Source organism: Propithecus coquereli, unplaced genomic scaffold (assembly GCF_000956105.1).
Source record: "Propithecus coquereli isolate 6110/MARCELLA unplaced genomic scaffold, Pcoq_1.0 Scaffold339, whole genome shotgun sequence".
NCBI classification, from domain to species: Eukaryota; Metazoa; Chordata; class Mammalia; order Primates; family Indriidae; genus Propithecus; species Propithecus coquereli.
Genome location: NW_012149052.1, coordinates 1,578,999 through 1,592,020, shown reverse-complemented (window position 1 = coordinate 1,592,020; position 13,022 = coordinate 1,578,999). Strand labels below are relative to the sequence as shown.

At 32.6% G+C, this 13,022-nt stretch overlaps 1 protein-coding gene across 1 annotated transcript in view; it reads right to left on the bottom strand.

The window, feature by feature from the left end:
- VPS13A (vacuolar protein sorting 13 homolog A (S. cerevisiae)) overlaps window positions 1-13,022 on the bottom strand; it is a 262,251-nt gene that overhangs the window by 112,069 nt on the left and 137,160 nt on the right. The window contains 5 exon segments of the mRNA XM_012650655.1: window positions 2,672-2,703; window positions 3,600-3,882; window positions 4,914-5,131; window positions 5,701-5,870; window positions 6,215-6,342. Of these exon segments, the coding sequence (XP_012506109.1) occupies window positions 2,672-2,703; window positions 3,600-3,882; window positions 4,914-5,131; window positions 5,701-5,870; window positions 6,215-6,342 (831 nt within the window).

The window sequence follows — 13,022 nt, the reverse complement described above, 5'->3', positions numbered from 1 at the left end:
CAAGGGCAACATACGTAACCTAAGCATCTGTACCGCTATAATATGCTGAAATAAAAAAAAAAAAAAAGAAGTATCAAATACATAAAACAAATAATGCTAAATGCTGCTTACAAAAGATGTAATTGCAGCTTAAAGATAAGGACACTGAAAGGTTGAAAGTGTAAGGATAGGAAGAGATAAGCCATGCAAATACCACAAAAAAATAGGAATAGCTATATTAATAGCAGCCAAGTAGACTTTAAGAGAAGAATTATTTCTAAACAGGTTATATCTTAATAATAAAAGGGATTTTAAATCTACCAAGAAGATTTAATAATTCTAAATGTGTATATACCCAAATGACATAGCTTCAAAATACATAAAGCAAATATTAACAGAACCAAAAATAAAAACAGTTAAATTCATCAAAACAGATTTTAATAAACCTCTTTCAGTAGCTGATAAAACAACAGACACCCCCCTCCACACACAAAGTCTCTAAGAATACAAAAGATCTGAACGACATAATGGACAAAATTGATCTGAATACTGCTCCCAACAACTTTTCTTCAATGGACATTAAACATTTATAAAACCAAAATTAATTATGTCCTGGGCCATAAAACAAGTCTCAACAAATTTCAAAAGATTAAAATCAGAGTATATTAACAGATTACAGTGAAATAAAGGTTTAAGTCAATAATAAAAAGATAACTAGAAAACCCCCAAATACTTGGATATTAAGCAAAACCCTTCTAACCTATGGGTAAAAAATAAAAACAGAAATGAAAAAGTAGTTTTAATGAAATGATAAAAATACAACATATCACAACTAGCAGATATAGCTAATGTTATACTTACAGGAAAAATTATAGCCTTAAATGCATATACTAGAAAAGAAGACTGAAAATCAATTATCTAAGTACCCATCAAGAAGCTAGAAAAATAACAGCCATTTAACACTGTAAAACAGAGAGAGCAATAATGATAAAATTGAAAACGAATATACAGTGAAGAGAACCAAGCAAACAATATTTTAATTCTTTGTTTCCAAAGATTTACTTTGTTCTGCTCCCTTAAAACTGTGGTTTGATATATTACAAAATTCTGGCCAAAAGTGATGTGAGTAAAGTGGTATGTGCAATTGCTGGAAAGTACTTAGAAAGAAGAGGTATCCCTTGATCCCTTCACAGTCTCTCCTTACCACAACCACTCACATCCAACAAACTAAGGTGGATGAGTTGTAAACTATCTTTGTACAAGCAGGTTAAGTTATATCCTATGAATAGCAGAACGAGATAAAAAGAGCTCAATTTCCCTACATTATACCATGTTCCTACAAGGAAAAATTTACTTCTACCATGCTTTAGCCACTTGTTACAGCAGCCTAGTTTATGTCCTAACTACCTCAAAATTTCCTGCCTAGAAGTTGACAATGCTGCAAAGTAAAAATATCTGTGATTGATTTGGCAATTAATGGACAAGGGATGTTTCAAAATATAAAGCTGGTGACCCTAAATATGCTACAGCAAAATATTTGGTAAAATTGCTACTGCTGATACCTAGGGAAGGCAGACTATGTGGCTAAAAAAAAAAAAGGACTAAAAATTTAGCAATTCTCTAGACTGTTGCTATTAGCTACTTCATTCTGCTGCTTGCAAATACTATTACAAGAAAGGAAAACATGCTAACACTGAAAAGACTCAAGTTCTAAAAAGGAGCCTCAGCAAGAGATAAAACTGTGGATCCTCTTTTTCTGGCAATTCTTCTTAAATTCGGACATAGGAACTAGTCTGTGGCAAATAATAATAATAATAATAATAATAATAATAATATCTCTCTCCCCAAAAACGTATTGTTAAAGTTGCCTTCACTAAATTAAGGTGAAGCGAGGATAGGAAGAATATGGGGATAAGCAAATAAAACACCAGTTCAGCAGTTTTCCAGCAAAAAAACTATGAATAAATAATAGCTTTGGTTGTGGTAACTTACACATGGAACTCCCTAGATGCAAAATATTAATAACTGCTGAAGGGATTAAGAATTCACAAAGAAACCAATATCTAGTAGCAAAAGCCTATTATTCAACTGCTAAAGCGACCTCCAAGTAACCAACTGAGTAGGACGTTAAACACTATAATTCCCAAAAAAAGACAATAGTCACTTCAGATGTGTCCACAGATGATAACGGTAAAAAAAGAATCTCCCAGAGGTGAAAGACAAGTGAGAAAATGACAATGCTCCTACAAGAGAGCAAAAATGGAAGACTGCAATATGGAGAGTCTTATTATTCCACTCCAAGGAAGTTACTTCACTGCCAGAGCTTAAAGTTTTCACAATTTCAGTCAGTAGAATATAACAATTATTATGGATCAGTGACTACCAAGTGTTTCCCATTCTTTCTTTTCCTGAATGGGTTTTTAAATTGTCCTCACACCACCATTATATAGAGGTTGTGTGTGTGGTGGTATGGTGCATGCCTGTGTTTCTATGTTGAAGAGTAGCTTACTGTCTATTAATTAATAGATTGCCAGACCAAGAAAGGCCACATACAAAGCCAATGAAGATGATTAATGATCCTGGACTTTGAGCTAAAATTATATCCCTTGAGAAGGAGGTGAATATGTTCTGTGGGTGAGAAGAAAGATAGTATGGATTATGTGTGAATATAGGAAGAAATCTTTGAGTGGACTGTGGGAAGAACCTCTAGTTGTCATCTGGTATCTATTCTACTCTTCCACAAGTAATAAAAGTTGTACTTGAGCACAAGTAAACTAAGAAAAAAAGACTACATTCTCTAGCCTCTATTGCAGGTAAGTGTCATTACCATACGGCTATGTTCAAGCCAAAAGTATGTGAAAACAAGAAATATATGTAAAATTTCTAAGTCATAATCTAAAAGAAAATTAGTATGCCCTCCATTTTCTATTTCCTCTCTCTTCTTAGTGGGGAGTCACTAAGGCAACAGTCTATCTCATATCCTAACCAATACGTATGTATTTATTTATAACAAAATTGCAGCTTATATTTCTATGTTGATAATATTTAGAATATTTATGCTTCTATTACTTCTTTAGAAGCCTAAACATTTTATGAATATTTTTAAGATATCTGGGAGTCAGCCAGTTAACTTGAAAAGATTTCTTTGAAGAAATGGAATTTTAATTAGAGTTATAAAGAGGAGGAAGACCAAGAGGTTACTAGAGAGTAAAATACAAGTGTGAGGTATGTCAAAGTAAATTTCTGAAGGTTCAAATAGATTACACGGAGACCAAAAAAAAGCAAAAACATCCAAGTAAGAGGAAAAAATTAAAATAATAAAACTGAAACAATACAGCAGACAACTGGTAGAAAGTCTTAAAGGCCAAAGAGCACTTTGGAATTGACATGGTTAGAAAGTCAGAGCAAGATCTTAATTGTAGTGTCAAGAAGAAACCAACTTTTTAGTGAGAATATTCTCACAAATATAAATAATAATGAGCAGCATCCGGAAGAATGAAAAGAGTTTCCAAGCTGGTAAGTAATATTTTTAATTTGGCTCTCCAAACAGAAAGAAAGATATTTTACCAAGCAAGGTTAGAAAGCATCGGGTAATTTTTATTTCCTAAAGTGGCATACACTAAATCCAAAATAGTTTACAATCAAGCAGATAATTAAACAGTTAACTCACAGTAGTGATTTTGCCTTTTCTCTTGACTGGAAGAAATGGGCATGCTCTCACTTGGAGATCTTTAATGGCAGCAGTCATTGTACTGTTTTCAAGGTCACCTTTATAGCAAATTTCACACTGTGTTGTAATGACTAAGGCAGGAGTATCATTTCTTGTCATGTCAGCCACAAACACAATTTCAGGATTTTTAATAATAATATTCATTTCCCACTTATCTGATTCCTGTATAGGTACTAAAACAAAAATAAATTAATACTTTAAAATATTTATGAATATTTGTTATATATACTGCTTATGAATAGTTTATTATTTATGAGAAATTGTTTTTTCATTTTAAATGAAAGATAAAATAATCTTAGATCCCAAAGAAATCTCCTACAACTCTCTTAGTAAATATTTTAAGAAGCTACAGAGATAAGAATATTAAAAAATATGGGGAAAAAACTCTACTATTTGATGGCAGAGCTAGAAACTAACCAGTTTCCAACTCTCACTTTGACACTTTCTACTATACCGCCATGAATGAAATATGTACAAGTCTAATAGAAAAGCTATTAATATATGTTAAGAGCTAGAAATAAATATTAAAAAAATAGGCCAGGTGTGGTGGCTCACATCTGTAATCTTAGCAATGTGGGAGGCTAAAGTGGGAGGATCGCTTGAGGCCAGAAGTTTGAGACCAGACTGAGCAACATGGCAAGACCTTCTCTCTATTAAAAAACAGCAAAATTAGTTGGGCATGGTGGCACGTGCCTGTAGTCCCAGTTACTCAGGAGGCTGGGGCAGAAAGATCACGTGAGCCCAGAAGTTTCAGGGGGCAGTGGGCTATAATGACGCCATTACGCTGTAGCCTGGGGCAACAAAGCAAGACCCTGTCTGAAATAAATAAATAAGAGTGCTTTAAATAGAAATACTATCTTTAATTGTGAAAAGGAGTGGCCAGCTAATTATTCCCCCTGCTTGTTTTCTTTCACCAACAAATTCGAATTACTACCTACAGAGAAGTGTAATTACTTATTCTAATGTAGTTTTCATAATTTTTGAACACTTTCAAAATATATATTTCAGAAAAATATACATTCACACTTTCAAAGAAAATGCAAACTACATATCTTCCCAGAAAATATGTTAAGGTTTTTCTCTGAAAAATAAAGATTTTAATTTATTAATGCATTTACCCTGTTTATTTAAAAGGCAAATCAAAGTAAGTGCTATTGCAGCACTTTAATAACACAGATATTAAATATTTTAGCCAATAACTAACCTTCTTCCTTAGAGGTCCATGTTTGAACACTGGTTTCTACAGCAGTGCCTGCCGTGTAGGCCTCCAAAAAGACATTTGCAACCGTCAGCAGAAATTCCACACTTGCACAAATATACATTTCCTGAAAGACTGCATCAGTCACACAACCATCTCTGACTCTCCTGTACTTTACATCCATCATGTCTTTTTTATCAAACCCAACTGTCAATCCTATCATTCTGAAAAACACAATAATAACAATTTCTATGTAGTCTGAGTAACTTACAAATAACCAAACATACAATAAAACTCAGACTTTCACTGGCAGCAAACAAGTATTCTGAAGTCATGCCTCTTTGGGAAGATTCAGAAAGTGTTCCAAACAACGGATCTACAAATTTCTGAAGCAGAACTGTATCATAAATTAGGAAGTGTATGTTTAACAAATTATCAGAGTTTCAATCTCATTGTATTTTTTATTTTCAATTTTTCATGCATATCCCCATTGCAATTAGCATGGGTTAATAGTAATTTATACTAGGTTTATATTAGAGAATGTAAAAACCAATTTAATTGCACTAATTAGTTCCACTTATTCAACCAATCTATCAACTATCCAGTTAAGAATAGCACATAACTGAACCAGCACACTTTAAATGTTAACTGAGTACCATGACGTGACTGAACTGAAGCTTTGAAGATCTTAGGTTTGCACCCACAAAATGAACATGCAACTTTGGGGATAAGTTCTATAAAATATATCAACCATTTCTCAAGTAAAACCTTAGAATACAATTACAATACACACCTAGGAGTTGCTTTCTTGACATGAGGCCTTTTATCATCTAAAATACAGTTTTTTAATGAGAAGGAAGAAAATGTTGAGTCATCTGTATACATTTTTGCAGTACTTATAATATTTTCCAATTTAAATTCAGCAAGTTTCAGAGAAGGATCACGAACATCTGTAAACGAAGCCTATGGAAGGAGAAATCAATACAAAAATTATACAAAAACATAAGCCTAAAGCATATTTTGTGATATGTACTACTATAAATTATTGCCTCTGCTTATACAAAACATCAAATATCTCTACCTCCAAAGGACTCTCTATCAAAAGGCCTAATATTATACAGTAACTTTAATTTTAAATGTTATTTTTTACATTGGTTAAGATTACTATTAAAGTGAAAAGATCAATCATATTTCTCAGAGGAACAGTACAAAATGCACACGAAATATTAACAAATGTTATTTAATAAACATCCACTTATATATAATTTTTCACAAATGAGTACATTTTCTTTTCTTCCTTGACTTACCTGTTCAGGACCTGGACTATACAGTACCATGGTGAGATACTCAGTTCTGAAACTCATATTTAGTGTTGTTTTAACTTGTGAGGCACGTGAATGTACTTCTACCACAGCAGCTGTCACCACAGTGGCCCCTTTGAAAAATTGAAGTTATTGAATTAAAAAAAAAATCATGAAAAGTAGCTCATTAAAACAATCTTAAAATAGATTTAACAGAATTATAAACTAAATGAATATAGTAAAATGACACCTAAGAAAATGAAAAAGAATAGAAAATTCAGATGTGGAACTCAGTAACTACTCCTGGTTTAGGGCTCTTTCCATAACAATTTGGGAATTTTTTTTAAGAGGATGTCTGTTGCCCAAGCTAGACTATAGTGGTGTCATCATAGCTCACAGCAACCTCAAATTCCTGGGCTCAGGCAAGCCTACTGTCTTAGCCTCCCGAGCAGCTGAGACTACAGGTATCTGCCACCATACCAGGTAATTTTTCTATTTTTTGTAGAGACGGGGTCTCACTCTTGCTCAGGCTGGTCTCAAACTCCTGGGCTCAAGTGATTCTCCCACCTCAGCCTCCCAAAGTGCGTGAGCCACCATGCCGAGCTGGGAATATTAATTGAACACTTGGTGCATCTCTTTCCTCTTGCTGCTTCCGTTTCCACTTTTGTAAAATGGAAATAGAACTAACCATTTGGTTTGTTATGGCGATTAAGTAAAACAGCACATATAAAATGCATACTAAAGTATCTGCCACACAGTTGAGTATTCAAAGTCTACTTTATAAAACTAAAACCAAACAAGACATTGATGACATTTTAAAAATTGTTCTGCCAATCAGAAGGATCCAAAATTTGTTTTCTACATTTAAAATCTAAATCAAAGTATTATATATACATGGTATATATTAAATGAACTTAAAATGAAAACACTGCAATTTCTAATTCTTATTCTACCCACTACAGAGACAAGTACCAACCCATCAGGTAACTTATTTTTAAGTGTGATAAAATTTACATACAGTAAAATATACAGATCTTATCTGAACAATTTGATGAAATTTGGCAAATGTATATTTCCATGTAACCAACACTCCAATTAACATATCAAACACTTACTTCCCTCCAGAAAGTTCCCTCTTACCCCTTTCCAGCCAATCTCAACTTCCTTACCATTCTAATTTCAACCACTACAGATTAGTTTTGTCTGTTCTTAAATTCCATATAAATGGAGTAATACAGATTATACTATTAATATTTCATATTTGTCTTCTTTCAGTCAACATAATGTTTTTGAGATTCATCCACGTTATTTCACGTACCAGTTCACTCTGTCTTACAGCTAAGAAGTCATGTAGTCTATGATAAACAGTTTAACCACTCTCCTATGGATGAATATTTGGGTTGTTTCCAGATTTTGGCTACTATGAATAAATCTACAATACATATACTTAAGTAAGTCATTATTTAAGTACAAGTCATTTAATAAGTCATTAATTAAGTGTATATATGCACTTATTTTGAGATAGGGTGGGGGTAAATACCCAGGCCTGGAATTGCTCTGCTATAGGTAGGTATGTTACCTGCCAAACTCTTTGCCAAAGTGGTAATACTATTTCTTGTTGCTACCAGCAATATGTGAGAGTTTCAGCTGTTCTACATTCTTGTCAAATTTTGGTGTTGTCTGTCTTCTAAAATTTAACTAGCATGGTAAATTGTGATGTTTCCTGATAAATATTTTATAATAATACATAATTATGAAGCACATTAACAATTTTTAATGTGTTCACTGCCCATTTACATAGCATTCTCTCTCAAATATCCAAATCTTTTTTTTTTTTTTTTGAGATGGAGTCTCACTGTGTTGCCCCGGCTAGAGTGCCGTGGCGTCATCCTAGCTCACAGCAACCTCAAACTCCTGGGCTCAAGCAATCCTTCTGCCTCAGCCTCCCGTGTAGCTGGGACTACAGGCATGCGCCACCATGCCCGGCTAATTTTTCTTCTATATATTTTTAGCTGTCCAATTAATTTCTTTCTATTTTTGGCAGAGACGGGGTCTCACTCTTACTCAGGCTGGTTTCGAACTCCTGAGCTCAAACAATCCGCCCGCCTTGGCCTCCCAAAGAGCCAGGATTACAGGTGTGAGCCACCGCACCCGGCCTCAAATATCCAAATCTTTTGGTCATTATTTTGTTTTTTTAATGTTACACTTGACGTATAAGGGTTCTAATATATTATGGATATAAGAACATTGTCGGATGCACATATCACAAATATGTCTCAAGTCTGAGGCCTGACTTTTTACTATCTTGCTACTATCTTTGATGAGCGGAAATTTAAAATTTTGATGAAGTCTCCTTCATATAGTTTTTCTTTTATGTTTAGTGCTTTGGTATCTATCTAAAAAATCTTTGGCTATCTCATGGTCAATAAAAATATTCTTCCATGTTTTCTTCTAGAAGTTTAAATGTTGTAGCTTTTAAATTTACGTCTTTCGTCTATTTCAAAATTAATTCTTGTGTATAGTGTGAAGGGACAAGGTTCAATTTTTCCCACATTTATCTAGTTGTGACAACACCATTTGTTAAAAAGCCTAACCTTTCCCTATTGAATAAACTTTGCTGAAAATGAATTGACTATATTTGTGTATCTAATAGACTCTATTCTCTTTCACCAACCCATTTGTCTATGCTATGCCAATACCATGACTCATTATAAATTTATAGAAATTTTAAAAATTAGATCATATAGTTCCTTATTCTTCTTTCACAATATTGCTTTGGTCCTTAAGATTTCTGTATAAATTTTAAAAGCAATCTTTCCTTTTCTACTAAAATAAAGTCTGATTGGAAAATGTTCAATCCATAGATCAATGTGGTAAAAACTGATATCTTAACAATACTGAGATTTTTTAATCCACATACATGGTTATACATGCCTATCCACATATTTAAATTATTTAGTTTCTCTCATCAGTGTATAATATTTTTCAGTGGAAGATCTTAGATGTTTTTTTGTTAAATTTCTTCCTAAGTATGTTTTTTGATGCTACTGCAAATAATATTTTTAAAATTTTATTTCCCAATAATTACTGATGTAACATTTTTACACATTAGCCTTATATATTGTTAAAAATACTCAATTCATTAATTCTACAAATTTCTTCCTAAGTATGTTTTTTGATGCTACTGCAAATAATATTTTTAAAATTTTATTTCCCAATAATTATTGATGTAACATTTTTACACATTAGCCTTATATATTGTTAAAAATACTCAATTCATTAATTCTACAAATTTCTTGAAGACTTCTTAGGATTTTCTAAGTAATTGATCACGCTGTCTGAGAAAAAAGGCATTTTTACTTCTTTCTGCTCCCTAGACCTATTAATCCTTTTTTTGATCTTATTGCTCTGTCAATGACTGCTACTGAAACGTTGGACAGAAATGGTGATTGTGGACATTCCTGCCTTACTCCTATTTTAGAGAGAAAATTTCCAACATTTTACCATTAAGTATACCTTTTAGATAATTTTAGTTTTATCATGAGTAGGCACTGTATTTTGCCAAATACTTTTTTTGCATCTATTGAGGTGATCATATGAATTTTCCTCTTTACTCTGTTATAATTTGGTGAGTTATATTAACTTTTTAAGTGTTAAACCAATTTTGCATTTCAGGATAATTCTTACTCAAGATGAACTATTCTTATATCCTTATTGATAAATTCAATATGCTAATATGTGAGGATTTTTTTCTGTGTTCATGAGGAATATTGGTGTGTGATGTTCTTTCCTTGAAGTGGATTTTTCTGTTTTTAATGAGGGTAATACTTGCTTTATATAATAATTAGGGAAGTGTTCCCTCCTCCTCTATTTTCCAAAAGTCTTTGTATAACACTAGTATTATTTCTTACTTATTTAATAGAATTCAACAGTAAAATTTAATTCTTTTCATAGATACAGGGCTAGTCAGATGTTCTGTTTCTTCTTCTGACAGCTTTGGCAAATGAGCCTTCTAAGAAATTTGTACATTTCATCCATGTTTTAGTATTCGTTGTCACAAAATTATTCATAATATTCACATATTATCCTGGTAGCGACCTGTAGTAATCTATTTCTGAATACTGGAAATTTGTGATCTCTCTTTCTCTATCATGAGCCTTGCTGGGGTTATCAATTTTATTAGTCATTCCAATAAAAACAATTTTCTTTGTTAATTTTCTCTGTTGTTCATCTGTTTCTCTTTTGTTGGTTTTTATTCTTATTTTTATTGCTGTCTTCATTTTATTTACTTTGGGCTTCACTTGATCTTCTCTTTCTAGTTTTTTGATGTAGAAGATTTGATCTTTGATTTTAAAACTCTTGCTCATTTCTAATATCTTTCATAGATAAAAATTTCTTTCAGCACTGCTTTAGTTGCATCCCACAAATTTTGATAGATTATGTTCATTATCCTTCAGTACAAATGATTTCCTAATTCTCCTTCCCCTTTCTTTTTGACCCATGGATTATTTAGAAATTATGTATTATCCAAATAGTTCAAGCTTTTTTCATAGCCTATTGTTATTGACTTCTAATTTAATCCCATGTGGTCAGAAAACTTTACAGCCCTCCAAATGGTATCTCTTTGTGAACATTTCAGAAATCTTTTTTTAAAAAAGTATATTCTGTAATTGTTGAGTGCAATATTATATCAATATCAACTAGGTCAAGTTTGTTGCCAGTGTTCAAGTCTTCTATATTCTTCTGATTTTTTTGGTTTATATCCTATGAATTACTAAGAGTGATGTGTTCAAATCCCCAGCTATGATTCTATATATGAGTATTTTCTTTTTTAGTTGTGTCAATTTTTCTGAATACATTTTGTGAATGGACCCTTTTATCATTATTGTTAAAAAAACTTGTAACAAGATAGTTATGAGACATTCTGGAGAAATATGAACCCTAATCGGATATTTTCATAGTTTTAAGGAAGCATTGCTAATTTTTAGTGGTGATTATGTTACTATGACTACATTTAAAAAGTAAAGTCCTTATTGATTATAGATAAGTAGCAGTTAATATTATAACATTGAGATTTACTTTAAAATAAACTAGAGTTGGAGGAAGAGGGAAGAAGAGCAGAGTTAGGGCAGTAATAAAAGCAGCCACATGCTATAATTGTTAAAACTGGGTGATGAGTACATGTGGGTTCATTACCTTATTCCCTCTACTTTGGTATATGTGTAAAGATTTCCAGAGGAAAGTGGGTAAAATAATAATACCTTCAAATCTTTATTTCTTGTTCCATCCATTTTAGACATTATACTTCCTGCTATTTAAGCGCTTTCCTTCATCTGTCCCATTTTCCTCCTTCCAGCTTTGGTCAGTTATGTTTTTACTTCTATGTTATCATGGTTAATAACATTTACTTTCTTATTGATACAGCAAGTCTTCCATGTGTTATATGACTATGTAATATTTTTCAATGAAGAGACTTACAGTTTATTGTAATACTACCTCTGCTGATACTGTCACAACGAATGTGTATCTCAAAAATGAAGAGATTTTCTCTTCTCACATTCCAATAATGACTCAAAATCATGCAAAATTTAGTCCGCTTCACTTCTGTACCACAGCAGAATATACAGTAGCAATTTTTCTTGTTAAGAACAGAAAACGTCTCCTGTTCTATATCAGTTATTTAATGTAGTTAACTCCTCATCCTACTATGTGGAATTTATGCTACTTTTCTTTTTTGCAACACTCTTCCATGCACCTTTTTTTTCTTTAAAGCATTCTGAATTCCTTTTTAATGAAAACCAATTATCTTCCAGCTTAATCACATAGATAATGTGGGGACCCCTTTTTTCAATGCACCCCTGAGTAGGCTTACTGTTTTTTCTTCCCATACTTTCCTCTTTCCTATATTCCTTGTTTGTCTTGCTGGAATATATTTCTGAACTAATTTCTTTAGAAATGGGTATGAAGACATTTGAGTAAATGTTGAATCACAGAAAATCTGTGGATTATTTTGTTTTCACATTTTGGGTGTTGGTTTGGCTGTGTACAGAATCCTAGCCTCAAAATCACTTTCATTAGAATTTTTAATATACTCCTCCATTATCTTTTATCATCCAACCATCTCATCCCATCCAGTTTTATTGATGATAAACAAACCAAAACAAATCAATCATTTAATTTTCCCAAGCCCCTGACAGGTAGGCTGTTTCTCTTTTCTGAAACTTTTGAAATCTTACCTTAGTCATTCTGACATTTCATAAAATTGTGTTTGCATGGGGAGTTTTAGTTTACTCAATCTGCTTGAAACTCAGTTGATTCTTTATATCTAAGAGTTTGCTTCAGTATTTACTCAGGTCTGGAGAGTTTACAGTAGTCTTCCCTTATCCATGGCTTCAGTTACTCATGGTTGACGATGGTTCAAAAATATTGTTATTTTGAGAGAGAGACCATATTCACATAACTTCTATTATAGTACATTGTTGTAATTGTTCTATTATTATTTATTGTTTTTAATCTCTTACTGTGTATAGATTACTCTTACTGAGCACTGGGCCTATTATAAGAGTACTGTGCCTATTTATAAAGTTTATAAATTAAACTTCATCACAGGTATGCATGTATAGGAAAAAACATAACATATGCAGGGTTTGGTACTATCCAGTTTCAAACATCCACTGAGGGTCCTGGAACATATCTCCCACAGACAAAAGGGGACTACTCTACTTCTTTGAAAGATTTTTCCCTTCTATTTTCTCAGTTATTTCTCCTACAGTACTTATTACTCTGGAATTGGATCTTTTGAACTGATGCATCA